Source organism: Papio anubis, chromosome 15 (assembly GCF_008728515.1).
Source record: "Papio anubis isolate 15944 chromosome 15, Panubis1.0, whole genome shotgun sequence".
Classification (NCBI taxonomy): Eukaryota; Metazoa; Chordata; class Mammalia; order Primates; family Cercopithecidae; genus Papio; species Papio anubis.
Genome location: NC_044990.1, coordinates 16,426,615 through 16,452,488, shown reverse-complemented (window position 1 = coordinate 16,452,488; position 25,874 = coordinate 16,426,615). Strand labels below are relative to the sequence as shown.

Genomic DNA, 25,874 nt, shown 5'->3' with positions numbered 1-25,874 from the left:
TTGGTATTATCATTAACTATTCTACCCCAACATCACAATTTCTTCCCTGCTCACTCTATCTAGTACCCGTGCATACTCTAATATGTTTTGACCCTCATCCCTTGTGATGTTGCTTCCCTGATTTAAAATCAATGGTTCATCCTTGTGGTTTCCCGCCTGAAGACAAGTTTGCCTCACTTGTTTTGTAATATTATCTGGTAAAATTACATTTTTGGTTTAGTCCAATCTCTGCCTATTGTATGCTTGTACTCAGGTGGCCAGAGAGGGCTAAGGAAAGCATATAACCATTTGAGCTAGTTTCACGCTAAAGGCATGACCACTAATTTCAAGTGGGTGCTCAGTGGTGCCCAGCAATCTTACTACATTTCCTGGGTACCCTCCCACTTGCCTAGAAGATTCATTCATTTTTTCTCTCTCTCTCTTTTCTTCAACAAGTTCCCCATTTCTTTTCTCCTCTTCCTCAGGTGAAGCCTTGTTTTCTATTTTACTAAGAAAATAACATCATCAATCGTGGGAAAACTTCCATATGCTTCCACCACCATAGCTACCAACCTGCCTCCATATGTGCCTTAGTACTTCAGGATTTCACACTCTCCTTATTTTTCGCCTACTTCACCATCTATTTTCTCAATATCTTTTACTGGTCCTTCCTCATCTTCTCCATCTCTAAATTTCGAAATGTCACAGTTCAAATTTTCAACAAACTTAACATTTACTTAAATGTCATTTAGTAGATTCCCCTTCAGTGTCATATATACATGTACATATTATATAGTTTTTAAAAAGTGAAGTCTGTGAACTAAACAATCTAAGAGTTAGTGATAATAACCCTCAAGTTCCTTTAGTGATTCATCCTAGTCCAACCTGGTGGTGATTTAAAGTTGCTATTTGTTTGATGTCTCCTTAAGAGTTGTAATATATTTCTCCAGTATTTACCTATAGTACAAAAAAATATTTAATTATTATTCCTGATGGATATATAGCAGTACACAATAAAGAAGCAGATGCCATTTCAGGAGATACACAGCTTAAATTTTCAGCAACAAAAAGCATGCATCATAAACCTTGACATCTACCTTACAAAATTGGCCCACAAGGAAATTATTGTTCTACCTTTCGGATGAATCAAGCACTATAATTGGGACTGTGTTTATGTGAGGAGAAACAAATGAATCTGGTCAAACTGAACAAGACAGTTTTCTGGTCTTGCTCCTAACAATCCTAGGACTGTCACATAACAGTAGTACCTCCATGTTATTTAGTGATTTATAGATTACAACATGCTTTCACATTTAATCTTCACCACAGTCCTATGGGAATTAACTTTGAGAAGGCTTTGATATATGCTTCTTCAGTTCTTATTCCTTAATGAGAAATATCTTGAACAAATGCCCACATTTGGAAATGAGAAAATAGAAATGTGGGGAACTTAACTGGCTTCGTCACAGCTAGAAATGGTTGAGGCAGGATTTAATGAACGTTTTCCTATTCTTGCTACCTGAGCTGTTCCCACAATTTGCAACTGCCTTACCTAGAAGACATATCATCTATTGATGAAGAATTTAGACTCTGGAATCAGGTTGCATGGATTTCTGTATGACCATGAGCAAGTTACTGAACTTCTCTGAGGCCTGTCATTCTCTTTTGTATAAAGAGGATAACAATAACAGTATATGTAAACATTATTTTGAGGATGGACTGAGATGAGATATAACAAGCTCACCACACAGGGCATGGCACATGGCAAGTGTTTCGTACAGGTTAGCTATTCCTTATCTTATTATCATTAGACTCCAAGTATATTGGCATTTACAACATCAATTAATCGAAGTAGTTTTAGCCAGATCCTTGTTCATTTGTATCAATGCATACCATTTTTCTAAGATAAATCTGTCATTCAATCATAGGATTGTATTTACTATGTGCCCTATATACCTTTTCAAATCAACGCTGTAAGTCTTTGCTGGTATTTTTAATTCAAAGTAGACTGAAAATGGGCTTCCAATAAAGAGTAGTCTGTGCAATTTCAAATGAATGTTTGCTTTACAAAAAGTAAAAGTAGTTATTGATATTAAGTTATCCTTACTTATACTGGATGCATCACTAACTAAAGCAGGGTATCTAATTTTTTGACTTCCTTGGACCACATTAGAAGAGGAATGTCTTGGGCCACATATAAAATACACTAACACTAACAATAGCTGATGAGAGTATTTTTAATTGCAAAAAAATCTCATAACGTTTTAAGAAAGTTTGCAAATTTGTGTTGGGCTGCATTCAAAGCTGTCCTGGGCCACATACAGCCTGTGGGCCATGGACTTGTACTAAAGCTTGGGTGAAGTTAGGTGTACTTTGTAATAAGAGCCTGCGATGGAAATAAGGGAATCTGCAATTGTGGAGTATGCACTCATCCTCCTAACTATTCTTAGAAACTCCTTTTCTGAAAATGGGTTCCTCTTAACTTGTAGGAAAGTTATAATACCTTCCCTTTCCCCCTTCCTCCATTAAAGACAAAAAAAGCAGCCCATTGACAGTTCAATTTTACAAAAAGACATCATAAAAATTATAATACTAAGATGGGTTCTGAGTGGCAGAATTGGATAAGTGAGAGGGAAAAGGCAAACACCAATTTAAAAAGCTGTATGGAAAGTTTGATGGTGAAATGCTCAAACCATAGGAAGCATACTGAAGTGTAGTGCACAGTAGATTTTAATATAGAGATTGACCTAATTATAAAGGATTTTGCACATCAAATAAAGTAGTTCAGATAGAGATAATACTAAGGACAATATCTGATAGAAAGTAGATTCTCAACTGATGTTTAAAGAGCCTAAAATAAGGAACCTTTATATAAATAATTATTCTACAACTCTCCAGCATGACAAAATGAAACTTCAGGAGCATCTCTCTGGAATGATACATACAACATTCCTGCTAATTCAAATATTCAACGTCATCATAATATTTCACACAAGAATATGTTTGTACAATTTGTTCAAACTTTTCTCTTTTGAAAAACATGGAAGTGATGTCCAAATTTCTATCAGGACACAAAGTGATGAAATAAATGTAAAGAAATATTCTCATTGTCCCTGCTTTTCTGTAGGAAGCATTCCCTGAGGTAAGACGTCTCGAGATTTGTATAAACGCCACATACTCTCCCATAAAGCTATAAAATTTTATCCCTCTAGCTTTCAATGAATGGGGGAGCCTGTCTCCATAGCTTTTCAAACTTGACCATATGATGGACAAATATTTGTATTTCATTATTTTTTTAGTTGTTTTTCCTTGACTATTGAGAAAAATCATCATTTCTTATATTTCTAGCCCTTTGATTTTCTTCTGTAAAATACCTGCTTATAACTGCTTATTTGTCCATTGGATTGCTTATAAGATGTTTTTTGATTTACATTTTTTTTCTGTGTATGATGTTAAGTATGTTTCGTATGTTGCAAATGCATTTTATTGTAGTTTATTAGCTTATTTTTTACTTTATGTATGTATTGTGTCTTTGGCCATTCCACTCAATAATTGTATAACAAAATATGTGGTTTTTCATTCTGTGTTTACAATCTTGCTTTAAGAGCTCTCAATCTCAGGGCAGACAATCACTCTTCTAAAATTGTGCTGCTTTTTGTTTTTTACATTTAAATATTTACCCCATCTCAAATTTGTTGTTATGACGTGAGATGATGAATAGCCTAACTTTGCTTGGGTAGAAGATTGTTTTAGTGCCAGTTAGTAAATGAACGGCTTTTCCAAATAAATAAAAATTTCACTTTTCACATATAAACTTTAAATATATAAACAAAAGTAATTCTGGTCAAAATTCTGTTCAAGTGATTCATCTCTCTCACTATATTCTTGGATTATAGTCTCAATTTCATATTTTTTAGCCATTCTTGGATATATATTCCTTCATATCAATTAATATAACAATTTTATCAAGTTCTAAATAAAACAATATAAACAAAAATATTCTAATGAAATGGTACTAAATGCATATATTTATTATAAAAAAATCAACATAACCCTACTATGAGGTCTTCTTTTCCACAAACAGAATAATTTTCCCATATTTCTGATTTTATTTTATGCCCTAATAAGGTTTTATTTTTTCCATAATCTATTCACACTTATTATATCCATTGTCACTTAATAATGTCTAACTTTTATCATTCTATATGTAATCAGTTCTGTTATTAAGATGTATTACTAATATCAAGAAAAGTTCAGATTTTTGTACTGCATGTGCATGTCGAATTAAGCTTTATTAATACTTCTAAACTTGAAATCTCTGAGTTTTTCAAAATATATGACCATGTAATCTGCCAAACAGGAACAGATTGTCTTGTTTCTTAATATTTTATTTTCTAATCTTACTGCATTATGTAGAAAGTCCAAAATAATGATGAGTAAGATGGTGAGAATAAACATTTCCATCTCATTTCTAATTTTAATGAAAAAAGTTTTCATTCTTTATTATGCGTTTTGCTACTGGTTTTTGGTAAATAATCCTTATCATTTCTAGGAATAGTGACAAAATTCTTCAAACACTGTTTCACATACAATATCATCACATTGAAAAATATTATTTACCATAATGATTGATAGCTAAAAATATCATAATTATAAAAATAATTTGCATTTTTGAAATAAACTCTACTTTATCCCTTTGATACACTTTTGGATTCAACATACTAACAATTATTTTAGTGGTGTCCTTACCAGATAATTTTACATTTTATTTTAATTTTTGTTTGATCTTTGTTGATGTAGAATAGGATTTCTTACTTTGTTAGCAACCAAGACTTTTGTTTATTGCTCATTTAAAATACAAAACTAAAGCATAAATAAAAGTAGTTATATATACAATGATTTTAAAATAATATGGAAGCCAAAAGTCAGTAACTTACATGAACAGGCAAACTACCCCTAATCGAAATATAGAGGCCCATATGTCAAGTAAATTAAGGAAGATCTATGTTGTACCTAAGAGACTCAGTAAAATAAAGTGCTGTTTTTTTAAATTTTTCCAACCTTGAACCCTACTCACCCATTTGGGATTTCACCGGAATATATTTAATTGTACATAATTGTTATCATTACTTTAACCAAATACCTGGAAATACTATCGGTGCACAGACTCATCATTTGCTTAGAATAAGAAATTTCTCTGGTTGTTTATGCCTCACTTTTGACTTTTCTCTAGGTATTCTTTATCTTTCAGTAACTTTTATTTACATTTTAGATCTTCTGCATCTTTCCCCAAATCTCCAGAATTTTTCCGCATGAAGTGTGTGTGTGTGTGTGTGTGTGTTGTGATTTATTTCAACTTGATACTCTAAGACATCCATGATAATACAATATTCTGTTTTTTTAATAAATATAAATGTAATTTTTAAAAAGTTTCAAATATCATACCTTCCTTTCTAGAAAGTCTTCCTAATTTTCCAATTACTTCTCCTACAAAAGACTATCTGCTTGGTGCTTTCCAGTTAAAAATTGTATTTGTCTTCCAAGTCTAATTTACTTAGACTTAAGAGCTTCTTAACTTAGGAATATGCTAAATAGAATTCAAAGATATCTGTGAACGAAGATGTGAAAAAATATATCTTTAGTTTCACTAAATTTCAGGTAATTTCCTTCAATTATGAATGTAGGCCAAAAATCAGTTTCACTAGCCATGCCTGTGTCTTTGTCAATATATTTTCCTATAGATATTTTCCTATCATATCACTATTACACTATATATCTGATATACCTATATGTTTATTATTTCAAAAGTAGTCTAATTATCTTCCAGTATAACTTTTTACTTAATGTACTAATAGGCACATATGTTACCGCAGTGCATATTTGTTTTTCGGTATATTGTAAATATATTTAAATGTATTTTTATGTATAATACTATGGATTTTGTTTAGAAATAGAGTTCTTTCTGAATTAGGGTCCACAGGCTGCTTCAGATCTCCAAAGAAGTCCATGGCACACAAAAATTTAAAAACTCCTGATTTAGAGCCATATGTATGTAACTGTGCCAAATTTCTTACAAGCTGTTTATTATAATTATTTTCTGGATGAATGTTTCATCAGATGTCAAATCAAACTATTAGTGTATTTAGGCCAGTCACAGTGGTTCACGCCTGTAATCCCAGCACTTTGGGAGGCCGAGGCGGGTGGATCACCTGAGTTCATGGCCAACATGGTAAAACCCCATCTCTGCTAAAAAATCCAAAAAACTTAGCCAGGTGTGGTGGTGCATGCCTGTAATCCCAGCTACTCGGGAGGCTGAGGCAGGAGAATCAATTGAACTTGGGAGGCGAAGGTTGCAGTGAGCCAAGATCACGCCATTACACTCCAGCCTGGGCGACAGAACAAGACTCCGTCTCAGGAAAAAAAAATATAATATATATATATATATATAGTGTATTTAAAGTTGCAACCACACTGAAGAAGTAAAAAGCAGAAGAGTCTTTGCTCTTATCCATCAGTTGTCATGAACATCGTGGTAAATTATTAGTCCTAGGTTGGGACTAAGAAAGAATTTTTTGTCTGTGTAAGTGCAAATTTGAATTCTGTTTAGTCTTTCAAGGCAGAAGTTTGAGCCTAAACTAATACTTTTGACTTTGCTTCGATAAGATTGTAACCTAACTTATTCATCCACCTGTCCATCCATGCATTCATCTGTCGATTTCTTCATTCATATGACATCCACTTGCTTTCGTGCAAGTAGTTTGTGCTCATGTGTATAAATTTAGGTTCTAAATTACTGTTTTCAAATAAATTTTTAAATATAACTCTATATAAAATTTTAAATATAACTTTAAGTTGAAATTTCTTGTGTTGATTTGAATTAGAAATCAGTCTCTGTATATGAAAGAGATAAATTTTATACTTATTATCCTGAGGGTTTTTTTAAGTGTTGCTTTTGATATATTAGAGTAAAACAATGATACTAAACACAAGGGGCAACTAAATAATTTAGCACGTTTTTATTGAAGCCCTTGAAAAAAGAAACACCTTTTTCATAAAGTTTCTATTATTTTACTATCATCTAGAACTTTAAAAAGGCATTTGAGTCACAGAAATTTCATGTTTCAAGGGATATTCCTTTGCATATAAAAAAATGCCCCTCAATATCTTTAAGAGACTTTCACAGGATTGTATCACTAATTAAAAATAGAGCCAAGTGAGTGCACGCCTGTAATCCCAGCACATTGGGAGGCTGAGGTAGGAGGATCACTTGAGCCTAGGAGTTTAAGACCAGCCTGGCCAATATAGTAAGATGCTGTCCCTACAAAAATATGATCCAGGCGTGGTGGTGCTGTGCCTGTGGTCCAGCTACTTGGGAGGCTGAGGGGAGGGGGTTCACTTGAGCCTAGGAGTTTGAGACCAGCCTGGGCAATATAGTGAGACTCTGTCTCTGCAAAAAATAAAAAGTTATCCAGGTATGGTGGTGCTATGCCTGTAGTCCCAATTACTTGGGAGGCTGAGGGGAAAGGATTGTTTGAGCCCAGGAAAGAGGTGATTGGTGTTTATGCCACTACAGTTCAGCCTGGGCCACAGAGTAAGATCCTATTTCTTTTCTTTCCTTTTTTTTTTTTTTAAAGAGCCAGCTTAGAATATGTATCCATTTATTCTTAAAATCTAGGGTACACCAAACAGTATTAGGTCAGCAAACTGTTTTTACTCAATATAACCTATTTTGTAAAAACTGAATTTAATAGATTGAATACCCTTAAATTGTATGAATGTCACTTCAGAATGAATTTCTCTCCAAAAAATTTTGACTTCAGTATTAATAATGGTTCAAACACGTATATTTCAGTGACAGAGATAAATTTCTATGACGTATTTGCCGTTACTTTTAATGGCAAAAGTTAATACGTTTAGGTAAAACATCAGACTCTGTATTTTAAAATAGGTGCTTCAGATTGGTGCTGAGTCGCTTCAGGGTGAAATACGTAGATACCTTTTAAGAATAGCAATCAGTTATAAGTTAAGTTAATGGATTACTTGTATACATCAATAATATTTAATGCTGTATGTTATCAGAATAATACAGTTATTAATGTAACTAGTCTTGCAGTAAAATTGAGAAAAAAATGTTGAACAGATAAATTTATAAAGTTTGGACAGAATAAAAGCCAAAGCAACCCTATGGTTAGTTACGCAATATAAAAAACAGGGGCATTTATTTGGTTTAATTTCAGGATCCTCTTTTAATTGCCTCTTCTACTATTGTTATAGATTGCTGACTGAAATATGTGATTCAATAACTTGGAATTTATTTTTTAAAAGTAGTTTGTTTGGAGTACGTGGTTTGCTTCTTAGTAATGTGAGTATATCATTTAATGCAAAAACGTTTTCCTGGGTGTAATGCCTTTATGTCTATAGATTTGACTTCAGCAAAATAAATAAAACACAGTGTGATTTTCATCTGCAGGGTTATGTCCTTAAATATACTAGATGGAAAACTTTATAAATTTAAGAAGAAAAGTTAATGGAAAAGTAATAGTTACTGAGTGCCTACAATGGCCTATTTATTTTATGTGTTAGAAAAATGTGCTCTTCACTTGTAACAATGGAACCACAAAAGGAAGGAGGAAGAGTACATATGGGAGACATTGAATAAAGCAAAGGAGAGGGATTGAGATAGAAAATAGACTGTGTTGAGAACGAAGCATGACAAAGGGGCAGCAAGCCCATTTTCTGGGTTTTCTAAATGTTTCTGAGGTCAAATGACTTATATTTTAGACTTCCAGCCTGGGCGACAGAGTGAGACTCTGTCTCAGAAAAAAAAAAAAAAAAAACATTTGTATAGTATTATTATACTGTGCACGCGCGCGCGTGTGTGTGTGTGTTTAGGGAGAGAGGAATTTTCCATTATGTTTCTAGAGGGCAAAACACATTTTTACCACCAGCACATTGCCTTGTATATTGCTCATGTATAGTAATTATTTGTTAATTAATTGAAAGGCATTAAAGTGACCTGATTTATTGTTATAAGATTTAGTGAAGTTATTTTCTTTATTTTCTTTTTTGTTTGAGCACCTGCAAATCTGTAATCCTGGGACATAACATCTGAAATAAGCTAAATGTGCCAGCCATCTAGGGAAAAGGACTGGGGAATTTAAGTCTCTATATACCCCAAAGACCATTCGTGTACAAATGAAGGGCTGTAACATTAGGACATTGTGAAAGGAGAGCCAGGAAAACTTAGCAAAGAAAAAGGGTCTGGGAGGGGGAGGGGGGCAGAAGTGGTGTTTTGGTCTTTCTAGAGAGAGATTCGTTCCTGAGAGCGAAATCTTACGGGGTCACTTTACCTCGCATTGTTTCACTATCTGTGGTCTGCCCTTCCTTGTCGTCTGAGATTGACTCAGTTTCCAATTGGAAGGCTTGGAAATCTGATTTAGTGGCTTCACCCTACGGAAATGGCAGTCACCTGTGTGCAGAATAAATCGATATGTCATCTATGGAACACCACCTATCTGCTAGGCACTTTGCCAAGTAGAAAAAGAATGGCAGCCTGAAAGTTCTAACACTTCCAAAAGAACAGTTTGCATCTGCAGTTCTCTGCTCCAAGTATGTCAATTATTCGCTTCTTGCTAAGGAAAGTAAAATGTTGCGCAGTACCGTATTCTTGTTAGTACTGAACAAAAAAACCTGTATTTAGCAAATAATTGCTATGTTCTAGGGCTTATAGCACATTTCTACAGTTATTATTGTATTCTAACTCTGCCAGTCCAATATAGGATATATATATAAAGCAGAAAAACTACCCTGAGATTTTGGAAAGTACTGGGCAAATTTTCAGAAATGAAAGTTTCAGATTAAAATTTGGTTATCATCGGACGTGACACTGCACATACTCATTTCTTACTTTTCTGTGTATTTCTCATGATACCTACCATGATGTTGGATTTGAAGCAAATAAACATTTGATTCAGTTTGCTTGGGAGATACAGGAAATCTGTGTTCCACTTTTCTGTCAAATACGACAGTCATCTCTGTGAGGATTTGAATGGCTTTATCTTCAGTTTTCTTAATTCTCTACATCGAATGCAGTGCCAGACAATAGACTCAGTAAATATTTGTTGATTCAATATATGAATAAATTATTGAATCAATCAAAGTAATTATAAACCATTTTAAGAAAGGGAATTGCCTGAACAGGTTGCTATATTAGAAAAATCACATTTGCAGTAGTGGAGGGAAAGAATTGAAGATCCCAAAGACCCATCTTTTTCTTTAGGATGGTTTACATTTTATATTAATAATTTTATAGTAACCATAGGGTCCCCCTTTCCTTTATTAAAGCTTCTATTTTATTAGCTGGTTAACCATAAAGTCTTTTATCAGACCCTTCTCTTTCTTTCTCTCTCTCTTTTCTCATTTTCAAAGCAAAAATAAAATGTACATTTTCTTACATTTGTGTATATTTCGAATAGCATTTTTGAAATTAAAAGCAAAGGAAGCAGGATTGAGAAGCGGAAGTCAGGATGCAGAGCTGACGAATGTTCCTGCCACTGTAAACAGGAGCTCCAGAGGATACGGCTGCCTAATGAGCCATGTCCTATGCTGGGTGGAAATAGTTGGGCCCTGTCCATCGACTCTGCTTGGTCCTCCATTGTTCCTGTGTTTTAAAACTGAGGAAGAACCTGGACCAGTTAGCAGGTGGAGGCTACTAGTAGACTACATTCAGGAGGAAAGCATTCTTATTCTTTTAATGAAGAAAACTTCACATTGATACCAAAACTTGATAAAGACAGCACAGTGAAGATTAGAAATCCATCTCACTTAGGAAAATTGATTCCAAAATGTTTCTCATAAGTGGGAGTTGAACAATGAGAACACATGGACACAGGGAGGGGAACATCACACACTGGGGCCTGTCAGGGGGTGGGGGACTAGGGGAGGGACAGCATTAGGAGAAATACCTAACGTAGATGGCGGGTTGATGGGTGCAGCAAACCACCATGGCACATGTATACCTATGTAACAAACATGCACTTCTGCACATGTACTCCAGAACTTAAAATACAAAAATAATAAAAAAATTTTTAAAAAATTGCCAAAGTGAAAACATGATGCATTTGACCATGTGGGAATAATTTCAGGCCAGAATGTTTCAATATTCAGAAATGCGTTAATATAATTTGCCATACTTTTAGGACTAAGGAGGACAATTATATGATTATATCCATTGAAACAGGAAAGGCATTAGACAAAATTCAACACTCATTTTTGATAATAAATAAGAAATTATTTGTATATGGCATAAATATAATACATAAAACCAAGTATAATTGCGGTGGCCAGACAAGTTGGTGTAAGTGCTTAAGAAAACTGTGTGACAAGAAAATTCCTTCCCAATATACAGGATCAACATACACGTACATTTTCCTCTCATTTTCAAACCAGAAATAAAATGTGCATAACAGCAATATTCTTAATGGCCCCAGCCTGCAAACCACAAAAATGTCATCAACGATGAAATGAAATAAAATAGAAATGGAAGTATTTTGCAGAATTGAAAAAACAGTTTTTGCTACTAATAAGAGGAATATATTTCAAAGAACTAAAGTTGAACAAAGAAAGCTAGACATAAAGAGCACATATTTTGTGATTCTATTTATATAAAATTTGAAAAGTGCGTGGAAGTAACTTATACTGATAACCATTAAATCTGTGAGTATATCTGAGAAAAGGAATAACTGAGAAGAGTAACAAGTGGGAGGCTTGTGAGGTGCAGGCACTCTTCTAGGTTTTAATCTGGGTTGTGTTACCTAAGCATATTCAGATTTTTAAAAGTCATCAAGCTGTATATTAATATTTATGCATTTTGGTATATGTATGTTATACTTTAATAACAAGCATAAAATGAATAGTGACAGCAATGAATCATAATATATTAAATAAAAGAAAGAATTCATGGGGTCACAGCAATATCCCACAACAAAAAGGAGAAGAGGGAGAACTTTCATACGTAGAAGAATGCAATATAATAAATGTAGAAGTGATGAGAGAATAAGAAAACCTCAGGCTTTCAAAAACCATGTAATAATTGGTGTAGGCATGTAGTTAGTACTCCATAACAGGCAATTATTTTCTTAAAACACTTTTGTTCGGTTTTTATTGTCTTCACGCAATCGGAGAGGATGCAAACCTGTCTCCTGAGACCTAGATAAACATTAATATTTTGCCTGCCTGACTGAGTCAGGGTCCCAGCAGAGTCCCCCGTGGAGTCCAGCTAAGACAATCAGTTCCTGATGTCTAACACTCTATGACCAGCTGGGTGCCAGGCAATTAGTGGTAAAGACAACATATAATGTTAAATTTAGAATACATTTTAGAGTAAGAGTAAGCTCTAAAATAATTATAATTATATAATTTAAAAATAGTTATTTACTATATTAGTCCATTTTCACACTTCTGTAAAGATATTACCTGAGACTGGGTAATTTATAAAGGAAAGAGGTTTAATTAACTCACAGTTCCATATGGCTGGGGAGCCCTCAAGAAACTGATAATCATGGCAGAAGGCAAAAGGGAAGCAAGGCACATCTTACATGGCAGCAGGAGAGAGTGAGAGCAAGAAGGGGGAAGTGCCAGACACTTATCAAACAGCCAGATCTTGTGAGAACTCTCTATTACAAGAACAGCATGGGAGAAGTCGTTCCCATGATCCAATCACTGCTCACCAACTATATCCCTCTATACATGAGGAGTACAATTCAAGATGGGATTTGGGTGGGGACCCAAAGCCAAACCATATCATTACTGACCAATCAATTCTTATGAGTGGATCTATAGAATAGTTCCACTCAAAAATCATTTTCAAAAATAAAGTTTCTTATAAGACATAAAAATTAGATACGTTTATAGTTATAAATGTTCTTATATTTTTAAAAATTAAAATATGTTAAAATATGCAATGGTTTATTGAGTATTAAAACTCAAACAGCAGATTTATTCTTGGTATATTCTCACATATTTTAATAAACTTACTATATCTCTCTTTAATACTTTTACACTGTTATTTTTTGAAAACAATGTGTGCTATTCAGTATGGATATATTATACTTATTTTTAAAATAAAATTTTCTGCAACATTCTACAAAGATATATTTTATGGCTAATACATTTCAAATTCTTAACAGCTTAAAAAGCATAGAAAAGTGCCGGGCGCGGTGGCTCACGCCTGTAATCCCAGCACTTTGGGAGGCCGAGGCGGACGGATCACAAGGTCAGGAGATCGAGACCACAGTGAAACCCCGTCTCTACTAAAAATACAAAAAAAAAAATTAGCCGGGCGCGGTGGTGGGCGCCTGTAGTCCCAGCTACTCAGGAGGCTGAGGCAGGAGAATGGCGTGAACCCGGGAGGCGGAGCTTGCAGTGAGCCGAGATCGCGCCACTGCACTCCAGCCTGGGCCACAGCGCGAGACTCCGTCTCAAAAAAAAAAAAAAAAAGCATAGAAATACAAGATGAAATTGTACTGAATCCAGAAATTGCCTGCAAATTACATCTGTCACTTAAATATACATCTAATATAGGAAATTATTTAGTTACATTGTTTTGTCTTCCCTCATTGTCTGCCACAGAAAACACTAAAAGTACAGTAGTCCCCTCATATCCAAAGTTTTACTTTCATCAGTTTCAGTTACCAACACTCAACTGTGGTCCAAAAATATTAAATTGAAAATTCCAGAAATAATACATAAGTTGTAAATTTTGTACCATTCTGAACAGCACAATGAAATCTCAAGTTGTCCCACTCAGTCTTACCTGGGACGTGAATTCTCACTTTGTCAGGTAGGTGCACACTGCATCCACTTGACAAACCTTAATCACTTAGGAGCCATCTTGGTTATCAGATTTCCTGACACGAGATTGCAGTGCTTGTGACCAAGGAATCTTTATTTACCTTCATAGTGGCCTCAAAGTGCACAAATGTAAAACACTATCTTAACAGGCAGTGTGGTCACCCTAGTATTCACAGGCACATTTCAAAAAGTGTTTATTACCATCTTCACTATTAAATAATTGCATACCTCTGTAAAGAAAATTTTAAACAGATCATTTCATTCCTATTATCTTTAGTGTTTCTGGTGAAACCAAGGGATATCCTATATGGCCAGATGACTTTAAAATGTATGTAATTATCCACATATAAAAATGTACCTATATTTAAAAGTAGCATTAGTGAAATGTCATCATGAGTGTCATTTTTCTCCACATGGTTTTCCTCTGATCCTTTTGTGGTTTCCTTCATTTTTCCAGCAGCATATTTCAATGTGGCGTGCATCATCATTTTTTCTGCCATGCCTGTTTAACTGCCCTTATGTAGCATTTACTTTTCATAAATGCCTCTATGGCTTTGTGCCAGCGAAAATAAAAAACTAAAAGTGCTAAAGCAACATAGTGCAGTGCAATTCACTCAGGCTTGGGTGTCAGACAGGTGAATCTGTGTTTATTATATAAGGTCTTTAAAGTATATGGAAATTGCAGGTCAAATTGCAGGCCTTCCACTTACTCACTGAGGAACTACATCCATAAAATGTGAATAATAAAGGGTGAGGGTTAATGTACCTAGCAGATGCTTACTAAATAGCAGCTATTATTATTTTCATCATTACCATCCCTAGAGTATAACCCAAAGGAAGTCATGCATAAACACATCAGTGACCTGACTCAGTGGAATTCACATTGCTGACTTTACTCAATGCTTGGCTTATTTCTAATAAAACGGTAATGCTAGCTATGGAGCACTTCTTGTCATCTGGAAAATATACCCGAAAAGCACAGATGAAAGGAGGAAGCATGAGGCCAGCCCACTTATTTTTATTGCCACATTTAGTCACTAGGCTGAATGATAGGAAAGCAGAAGCTAAAACACAGTAAAAACAAACAAAAGACAAGACCTAATTGAGGAATTAAAGGACTTCTACTGCAGAGAAAGAACTTGGGTTTAAAACAAATCATTAGCTGTTTTTGAGTGTATTTCTTGATTATTTAGGATGTCAACATCTCTGAGAAAGCAAAGCAAAGGTTGTCAGCCAGAACACAAGTTGGGCTTATTTAAAAGAAAGAAAGACTTTCATCAAGTAAAGTTTCCATAACCACCTATTTTAAAATGCTGTAAAATGTCATAACTCAGATTAAAAAAAGAATAATGTATCATATTGGAAAGTTTTTTTTTCCAATTTTGTCTCGTCTTTTGTAGGGGAAAAGGCCATAGCTCTCCTGAAAAAAAAAAAAAAAGAACTGGCCAAAGGCATATGAACCCTGTTCCATATTGCTGTAGCATGGTATATGAAATTCATGGGCTTGAACAAGTGAATAAACATTCATTACCTCTGCCTTTTTTTTTTTTTTTTTTTAGGTGCCTCCTATACTGCTTGATAAGCAGTTCTCTGAATTCACTCCGGACATTACACCAATCATTTTGGCAGCCCATACAAACAATTATGAGATAATAAAACTCTTGGTTCAGAAAGGAGTCTCGGTGCCTCGACCGCACGAGGTCCGCTGTAACTGTGTGGAATGCGTGTCCAGTTCAGATGTGGACAGCCTCCGTCACTCCCGCTCCAGACTCAACATCTACAAGGCCTTGGCCAGTCCCTCTCTCATTGCACTGTCAAGCGAAGATCCTTTTCTCACAGCCTTTCAGTTAAGTTGGGAGCTTCAGGAACTGAGCAAGGTGGAAAATGAATTCAAGTCGGAGTATGAAGAGCTGTCACGGCAGTGCAAACAATTTGCTAAGGACCTACTGGATCAGACAAGAAGTTCTAGAGAACTGGAAATCATTCTTAATTACCGAGATGACAATAGTCTCATAGAAGAACAAAGTGGAAATGATCTTGCAAGACTAAAATTGGCCATTAAGTACCGTCAAAAAGAGGTGAGTGTTGCCAGACTTGATCCATCAAAATGCCATAGAATTTAATCACACACAGTGAAGCAAACTGCTACTCACAAAATTAGTTTTGAGTTTTAGAGCATTTTCTATTCAGCTGTAAGTGGATGACATTTATTGTCTGCTGGATTAATAATTATGAATCACATTGAAGAGTGGTAATAAATTGTTTAATAATTGATGTTTTTGGCCTCTGTGTTAAAATGTACACATCGAGTACGGTATAATGGAAAAGCTAATGAATTTTAGTATGTCCAGACTGAGATTTCTGGCTCTGCTATTTATAAGTCTTGTAACTTTAGAGGGTCACAGATAGATTTCCTTAAGCTTCAGTATTCTCACCTGCTTAATGGATTTAATATACATATATGATTCAGCCCTCTGTATCAGCAGGTTCTGCATCCTTGGGTTCAATCAAATGTGGATGGAAAGTGCAGCATTCATAGGATGTGGCACCTTCAGATATGGAAGGCTGATTTTTTCCTATCTATGGATCCTGTAGGGCCAACTGCTGCAGGGCTAGAGCAGCCATGGATTTTGGTATCTGCATGAGGTCCTGGAACCAATCCCCCACAGGTGCTCTGTGACAGCTGTATACATAGACAACATTTTCCTCATAGGCTTTTAGGAAGTGTGAAATATGTGGATGTGTGAAGACTCTTAGTAAATTATATAGTATTGTTTTATTTATATCAATAAATACATTATTATAAATTCTTAATAAAATGAAATACTTTAGTACAATAGCAGATGTAAGTACTAAAACTTTTCTCATGTCTTGCTCAGTTTTTTGATTTGTCAGGAATAAGAAACCAAATAAGTTCATTGCAAGGGAGTAATAAATTTATTGTAAAATGTCCATAAATTATAAATGCTATATTAAATAACGTAATCTCATACCTCTTACCCTTAATCGCCCAGCATAATTGCTTTGTGTTTGAGTGAGTTCTCAAAAGACTGTTTACTTCTATCTGGAGAAAATATTGGTTCTCTGTTCACCCTTAAATGATAGCAATTTTCTATTCCAGAACAATACTTGGAAATGCTATGTAAGATGAAAAACGAAAGAGAAAAAGTAAAAGACTTCTGAATTGTAAAATGTACTCAGTTTCTCTTGAATTTGGCCTTGATGATCCCATGTAAGCCCTGGCTGCTTTGTCTGTTGCTACTCACTAAATACTCAAGGCTCAAGATACCTGAATTTGCTTTCTCAATTTTTTCCTTTAGTTATGTGATTAGTTAAGCTGATCTGGTTGTTACGGGAGCCAGAAACAAGGTGAAATGAACTTTTTCCTTAATAGTGAAGTGAACAGCGTCTTTTGTGTCCATTCCCTCTAACTCTAAAATCACCTTTGCTATTTTGAGTCCATGTCAGCAGTATTAACTCATTTTCTTAGGTTTTTATGTTTTAGACTCAGAGATCTAACATTTTAAATGAACTAGAATAATTTTACTGTACCACGATAAGATACATTGATGAAAGATATTCAAACTGGTAAATGGGAAGATAAGAAGTCATTATAGGCTTTAGACTGGAACGATGTTGAGATATCGATGTGGCCTAAATCTTCTTAAAGATCCATATTAGCACAGTAGTATGCTTTGCTTTCTTTAATTTTTCTTTGGAGAAGGGGTTTAAAGAATCGACACGATGATTGCAAAGATTTTCTCTTATGCCATAGCTGTTAGTGTTAACATTATCCTACAAACGTTGAATGGAATAAAGTTCCCAAGATGTGCAATTCATGAAATGAAACAGAAAACCCAGAATCAGCCTGCCCTGCTCACCTGTTGCTCTTTAGGTCTCTCTGCAGCCAGTGAATGAACTCAGATTTATTTTTTGCCTGCACTCATTTTGGTCATGCCATCAGAGCTGATTTAATGTCATCTTTGGCCACAATAACTTTTGTGAAAGCCTGGGAACAAAATACTCATAAACTCCTTTACCATATCCTCATAACAGAATGCTGTCAATGATATTACATTAACTGGCGCTGCCAAATTCCTGTTAAAGAGTTGTTCGAGATAGAAATTGTAATTTGAATTTTGCATATTTATATTTATATTTTTAACTAAAAAGCATTTAATACACTTTGGTCATGTATTAATTTCCTTAATAACTCTTTCAACATATATTTCACAGAACACATTCCAGGCAACGCACGGGGCACTTGGGATTCCCTGGTGTCAGGTCTCTGCTCTCATACAGCTTATCATCTATTAGGAGAGACAATAAAACATTGAATATATGTTCTCCATTTTGTTCCTGAACCACTAAAAATGTTCTTCCTTTCTGAACATGTTTTCTTTGCTTATGTTCTTCTGTATATGTTATAAATATAAAAAGTGCATTCGATGTCAAAACCTATGAAAAAGCCATAACTCTAATCCCATCTTCAGTATGTAAGAAGCAAAGCAATGGAAGACATTTGATAATTTCTAACACTTCTCTTAAGATGTTTGTATTCTTGCTTATATGAAGTTATGGAAGGGTGATAGAGCCTAATAACACAAGATAAAGGATAGCAAAAAACATCTAGCATGTAACAAAAAAATAAGAATTAGTGCTATTTTTTAAAAGATAATTTTCTTGTAGATATGATGTCTTGCTATGTTGCCCAGGCTGATCTGAAACTCCTGGGTTCAAGCAATCCTCCCCAAAAGATACAATTTTAAAAGACATTGTATGGTATTTTTTTCCTTTCAAAATGTTTTGAGATTTCAATGGAGAAAAAAATGAAAATGAAATTCTTACACAGTTGTTCTGAAGTATCTTGCATTTACTATCAAAGAGTATGTTTTTCTCAGATTGATGATTTTCCCAAAGCAAAATAACATTGGATAACTGATAGCATAATTTTAAAAATTCAGGAATAACATTTTACTTTCATATATACCTTTTACAATCATAAGTTGTGTTTTACAGCATGTATTCTTAGGTTATTCAGAAATTATTAAATTCAAATATTAAAGGTTTTCTAGTAAGATCATGTGCCTTAAAGAAAACTCTGCTTTAGCATGTCTTGCTTCATATCTTTCTTACCAAAAGTTTTCCTTGATTTGGTCTAAACAAGTCTGAGGTTTGTCTTTAGTCCATCTCTCAGGATTTGGAATGCTTTCTCATTAACCTTCATTCACATAGCTAAGTCCTGCACACTTTTTAAAGATCATCTCACGTCTTGTCTCACCCCAGGAGCATTCTATGGAGCAAACCCCTCCGTAGACTCTCTTGGATAAATGTCCTCATTATACACACCCTAAATTGCATTGTGTTATTACTTTTCCATCTCCTCCTCTAGGCGGTGTCAGGAACACATCCATCTTACTCACCAGTCATACTGTAGCCCCTGACATACAGAAGGTGCTAGGTGATGAATGCACCTGAATGAAGTCACAGATGCTCTTAGATCTGGATGGTTCCCTGCATGTTTCTTTGCCTGAATAAATTGCACTGTTTAGTTTAATCTCCTAATAACAGTTTCCTTATGAATCAACATATTAAAACAATTAATGTTGCCAGGATCTGATTGCAGACTTGTTCTGGTACTTCTCTAATTTCATCCAAAGGGAAAGCTCTGTGTTAATTGCATGCCATAGATATTTTTACATTTTCATTTTATATATTCTTTCTAAGCAGCAGCATCATAGAAAGAAGAATTTTATTATTTCTATTAATTCTAGGCTAATGATGCTGTAATTGTATTGATCATATATTAGTAGAAGAAACATCTTGTATCAATTCAAATGAATGTATTTTAGCAACTGGGTTCAGTTGTTTGCATTGTTTATTATATTAAACCTCCAAATACACTTCTGAAGTATGAACTATTTGTTGTTGGTTTTTTCATGAAAAAGCCAGAGTCACAGAGGGTTATATAATGTGCAGTGTTACTCTGTTAAATATTGGGGCCAGATTGCAAATCCAGATCTTAACTACAAAAACTTTGCTCTAACCATCACACCATATTGCCTCCACCCAGACATCATCCTGCCGAACACTGGGTAAACCTGAGAAAACTGAAGCTACTAGCCTAGTTTCGTTGAGCACATGAATTTATTTTATGACTCAGCTCCCCTGTAATGAAAGCTTTGCATTTCAATGTGAAGTTTTCTTTGTTTTCACATTGTGATGAAGGACTTGATTTCTTCAGAGAGTGTGAAGCCTGCTTTTCCTTTCTTTCTTACTCCACTTTTATGTTTCCGTGTCAAACAAAAATCTTTCAAGTACCATTCTGCGATGGGACAGGTTTAAGGTTTAAGGTTGCTCCCTTGACCAAGCACTCCCATCCCAATGTCAATCATCTAAATGAATAATATCAAAGGAAGCTGGAAACAAAAAGCATGTAGTCATACCCTTAAAACTGATTCTTCCCCTGAGTGTAACATAAAGGCGAGGTGTGACTGAGGACATGTCTTAGACAAAGAACTTGTCCTTTGGTTTCTGGCATGATTTTTGCAGATGCAGAGTCTGTGGCAGTTAAAATTACTTTCATGTAGTCATTCCTCTTGCCTAATATTTGTAAGATTACTAAAGGTGAATAGGAAGCTTAATGCACTTCTTAACTATTTTTTACAGCAAAGACCTTCCCTAGTTTTAAGTACACGATTCACAATATTGTGAAGTAACTAATTAAGAGGCAGAGTAGCCTAGATGTTGAATAACAATAAAAGAAAGGAAATACATTATTCTGTCTAAAAACATTACAATTCAAACTCTCTATAGCGTTTCAAATTTAAGTGAAAAGTAATCTCTACACAGTAAATAGTATAAGATATATATATGTATATATGTGTATATGTGTGTGTATATGTGTGTGTGTATATATACATATATACATATACATATATACACATATACATACATATATACATACATACACACACATATATATATAGTCTTTCCCTTTCATGAAGGTGTTTCAGCAGCTTTGCAACATTAGTTTAAACTTTGGAACTAATCTGGGTTTTGTCCCATACATTAATGGGATTGTTGAAGAAGGAGAAAAATCAACATTTGAACAGCCCTCTGCTCATGACCTCCTAACCTTCTGTTTATCCAGTGTTGGGGGAATGGAGAAAATATGAAGAGATTCATGTCAATCAGACACTATCCATGGCATGGTAAACTAAATTGATTTGGAATATTCCAGAATTACAGGCTCCTTAAAGCTCTCTTAATCTCAAGATTCTTGGTTCTGTTTCTTGATTTATTTCAAACCCCTTGATATGGAAGCAAGAAACAAGACTGCTGTCAGAAAGGAGACAGGGGAGGTGGGGGAGAATCTAGGGACACAGGAAACACATAGGGTATAGTCTTAACAACCAAGGGACACCTTGGGTGAGAGTTGGGGTGCATCGCAAGAGTGCTAAACCAGTTAAATAACAAATAGAGCAGACACTGCAGACTGTGTTTTCTTAAAACTGCCTAGAACCATACTTGTCTGTATATCATGGCCTTTATTTTATAAACTCTTTTTTGATAAGTTTATCAAGCCAACAGGTTAATTCAAATTTTATTTGAAAAGGCAATAAATAATCATTTAAATCCAATCTTACTACAATATGAACTTCATATTAAAAATCAACCAACAAACAAATTAAAAATACCACTCATGTTCTTTATCTACCTGATATCTACATATCTGAGATCTATAGCAAGATGTCATTTTGTGCTTCTGTTAGCAGTTGAGGGACAATAACATCTCTCTCTACATATTTTTTGATTTGAAATTACTAACCTTCAAGGTTGTACCCTACCCATCTTTAAAAAAATCACACGGATAAGTTAATGATAATGTTGCATCCTTGCTATCTCATAAGGACCTTGGATTGGTGTTGGGAAACAGTGATTCTCTCCTCCTAGATCCAGTGGATTCTGGTGTCTGGTCAGCAGTCATGCTAGACCTTTGCACTTGCTACAAATTTGACAGCATAGCTGACCATTTAACCACTGACTGTCTTCAACTTTTGTTTTTCTCCTTTTTCACTCTTGTTTAATCTGGGATGTGTAAAACATACCTTTCATATTTTGTTATGCCTGTAGCTGACATACCAGAGTATATATAATTTGGGGAAAAATATCTCTTGCTATGAAAAGTTTTAAAAAATAAGTTTGACAATCTCATGCTGGCCAGGTGCAGTGGTTCACACCTATAATCCCAGCCCTTTGGGAGGCCAAGGCAGGCGGATCATGAGGTCAGGAATTTGAGAGCAACTTGGCCAACAAAGTGAAACCCCGTCTCTACTAAAAATACAAAAATTAGCTGGGCATGGTGGTGGGTGCCTTTAATCCCAGTTACTCGGGAGGCTGAGACAGGAGAATTGCTTGAACCCAGGAGGCAGAGGTTGCAGTGAGCCGAGATCACGCCACTGCACTCCAGACTAAGCAACAGAGCGAGACTCCATCTAAAAAAAAAAACAAAAAAAGTCATGCTATGGAGACTTTTTCTCATGGGCATCAAATAACACTTAGAGAAGGAGAGCCAAGAGACTACTGGGAGAAACATGAGAGAAAACACCATAGTCCTTATGGTGTTCCCCTTCATAGCTGAGTCATTTATGTAAGTAAAGTTGGTAAAGCCTTCTCAGTTTGGTTTTCTTATTTAACACACTGGGTTATCTGAATGAGATTCAATTACCATGTCCTTTTCCCTTATGCTTCTTCTATGTTTAAACTGCTTTGAAAAGATTCATGTCCTCCAATGTCCCTTCAAATACCACTTTCTCTGAAAAACCTTCCCTTAAATTATACCCCTGTTAAAATTAGTTATTGTTTTCCCTTTGGTATGGTAGAAACATTCCTTTATTAGAAATGTTGATTTTTCCTTTTATTATTTGTTTTCACATTTTGCTTCTCCAGTTGAATGTCTTGCCTCTAATATTAACCTCCTCCAAAACATTACTCACAACACTACTAAAGGTTTTTGTTTTATTTTATTTATTGGAGAGGCAGATCTAGGAAAAACTTTCCCAGTTATACAATTGAAAATCCCAAGCCCAGAGAAACCCTCAGTTTGGGTGACTGTAAATCTGATCACTAGAGTTCTGTGTTAAGCATTGTAGTGTCTATCACATAAAGTCCAACTGCCACAGCAGTCTTATGTAGATTCTGCCTAAATTTTTCAGTTTTACCTTTCTTAATGCCCACCATCACTGCTTAGAGTCTATATTTCAGCCAAGTGGGAACATTAATAACATTGTTGCAGTATTTCCCCTTCTAGGCCTTTAAGGCATCTCTTGAGGTCGGCCCTATTTCTTTGTTCATCTATTGCAATGGGTTTCATCTGGATCATATTAGCATCACCTGGGAAGTTTGTAAACACTACATTGCTGCATATATCCCACTTTCAAACTAGTTAAATCAGAACATCTGGGATATTCACCACATCTTTGAAACTTTCTGAGTTTCAAACTCTCCAGATAATTCTAATGTGCAATCAAGGTTGAGCACCACTTAAAATTATCGATTAAGGTTTCGCCTCTGACTTCAAGCTTCTGTAGATTTCCTTGACTCTCTCAGGTAGAGAAGACAATGGCTCCCAAATGTGTCTGATTATCAAACTTGCCCGGACAGTTTTTAAACATAGCACTTTGCATGCAGAAATTTGCCTTCAATAAGTCCTTGCACTCATGACATCCCATGAAATTTATTTCAAATTTTTCCCATCTTTCTCCTCTCCTCACTGTCCACCCTGCCATTTCCTTACTCTATTATGGCTTCCCAGAACCAGAAGCCATCCTCTCTACCTACTGTACATCCTGCTCATCTCTCAGGACTCTCAGAGCTTTCATTTCTTTATTTTCCCTCTCTTCAAAACGAAAGAGTCTGGTAGGAAATCAATATCCTATTTAAAATGGAGGAGTAGACCTGGGGAATGGAAAGACAACCAGGCAGGGAATTATTGATGGCTGTTGATCGGCACATAGAAGGAAAGGGCTCATACATTAACATTTTCCCTGTCCTGGGAAAAGTAGCCTAGGGTATAGAGAAAGGAAACCTCTCCATTCCTAGTACATACACAATAGACAGATCTTCTTCCATGTAAGTTTCTGATCATCTAAAGGTCTAGGAACTATGGGGAAAATGTTTTAATGGTATCAAGTAACTCATCTCTCTGTGGTTCAAATAGAATATCATATTAAAAGTAAAAGAACAGGTGGGTTGTGGTGGCTCATTCTTGAAATCACAACACTTTGGGAGGCCGAGGCAAGCCAGATCACTTGAGCCTTGCAGCTGAAGGCCAGCTTGGGCAACAAAGCAAAATTCTGTCTCTACAAAGAAAAAACAATTTAGCTGAGCATGTGCCTGTAGTCCCAGCTACTCGTGAAGCTGAGGTGGGAGGATCACCTGCAGCCAGGCAGGTTGAGGCTGCAGTGAGCCAAGATTGTAGCAGTGCACTCCAGCCTGGGTGACAGAATGAGACCCGTCAAATAAATAAAATAGAATAAATAAATAAATAAATAAGGTCTATGAATTGGATATAATGCTCTTTTCTGTTTGTAACCAAGGACGTAGTGTTGGACAACTTATCCTTTGCATTTCTATTTTCTCTTCCCTAAAATAGATTGCCTTGTGAAGATGAAATGTGATAATGCAAGTACAGAGCTTAGCATATTTCCTTGCATATTTGCTCATGAAAGAGTGGCTATCTATTATTATCTGTTATTATTATTATTACTACTACTACTATTTTTTGTCTGTTCCTGGGCCCCCAATATGAAAGGCTAAGCATATGCAGAAAATGCATGATTTTCTGATTCCACTATATACTATGCAGCAGAAATTGTAGGAAAGTGTTAGCTTCATCATTTAACATTTTAATACTTGTTATAAACATTCAACTGTTTCTTGTGGGTTACATTACTATTTTGAATATCAAAAAGAAGTTTCGGCTGGGCACACTGGCTTACGTCTGTAAGCCCAGCACTTTGGGAGGCCAAGGCAGGCGGATTGCTTGAGCTCAGGAGTTTGAGACCAGCCTGGGCAACACGGTGCAACCTTGTCTCTGCAAAAAAATAAAAATAAAAAAATTAGCCAGGCATGGTGGTGTGTGTCTGTACTCCCAGCTACTTGGGAGCCTGAGATGGGAGGATCACTTGAGCCCAGGAGGTTGAGGCTTCAGTGAGCCATGATTGCACCACTGCACTTAAGCCTGGGTGACAGAGTGAGACCCTGTCTCAAAAAAAAAGAAAAAAGAAAGGAAAAGTTTGTTTTTCTTAAGTCTATTGGTATAGTAAGTACTCCAAACTATTTATATTAAGATATATATTGTCACCAAAACAGTAATAATATATACTTCATCCCAGCCTTTAATAACTCTTCCCATTATAGGCTTTCAAAGCAACTTACATTGTGTAGTACATACTTGATATTAACTTGCCCATCTGAATGGCATTTTAAAATATACTGTAGGCATTCGTTATGTATGTCCTTTGAACCTGACTGCTACACCTCAGAATCTTAGCTATAGTCATAGAAAGGATTTTCATACATGAGACTACACTGAGCGATGTGAATTGTGAAGTCTGTAGAAGAAAAATATAATGCAGAATTCCTGTAGCTTAGTTTTCTCTCCTGCTGTTCTGTAGCGCATGCTCAGTGACTGATTGCTGAACCTCTGCCTCTCTTTTCTCCATGGTTGTGCACACACCTGCCGTTGCTAGGCAGAGGCAACATGGATCACAGAATCCCTAATGCTTTAACCCCACCTCCTCCTGGGGACCAAACCTCTCAGTGCCTGCTACTCTGTAATGGCAGAAGCAGATGCCTATTCAGTACTTTTCAGACTGGGTCATGAAACTATGACAAGTCATTAGGCATTTAACTTAACACTAGGTTTTTAGAGCTTGGAATTCAATCCGCATGAGTGTCTTGACAGCTAATTAAGTTACGTGTAACCACTGTCTTCTAATTCCTATCTGAAAGTGTTTCTTTCTCACAGTTAAATTTGA

At 35.5% G+C, this 25,874-nt stretch overlaps 1 protein-coding gene across 1 annotated transcript in view; it reads left to right on the top strand.

Annotated features, from left to right (window-relative positions):
• The window catches only part of TRPC4 (transient receptor potential cation channel subfamily C member 4), a 228,693-nt gene that overhangs the window by 101,954 nt on the left and 100,865 nt on the right, over nt 1-25,874 (top strand). The window contains exon 3 of the mRNA XM_017951196.3: nt 15,390-15,908. Within this exon, the coding sequence (XP_017806685.1) occupies nt 15,390-15,908 (519 nt within the window). The remainder of the gene's footprint in view (nt 1-15,389; nt 15,909-25,874) is intronic.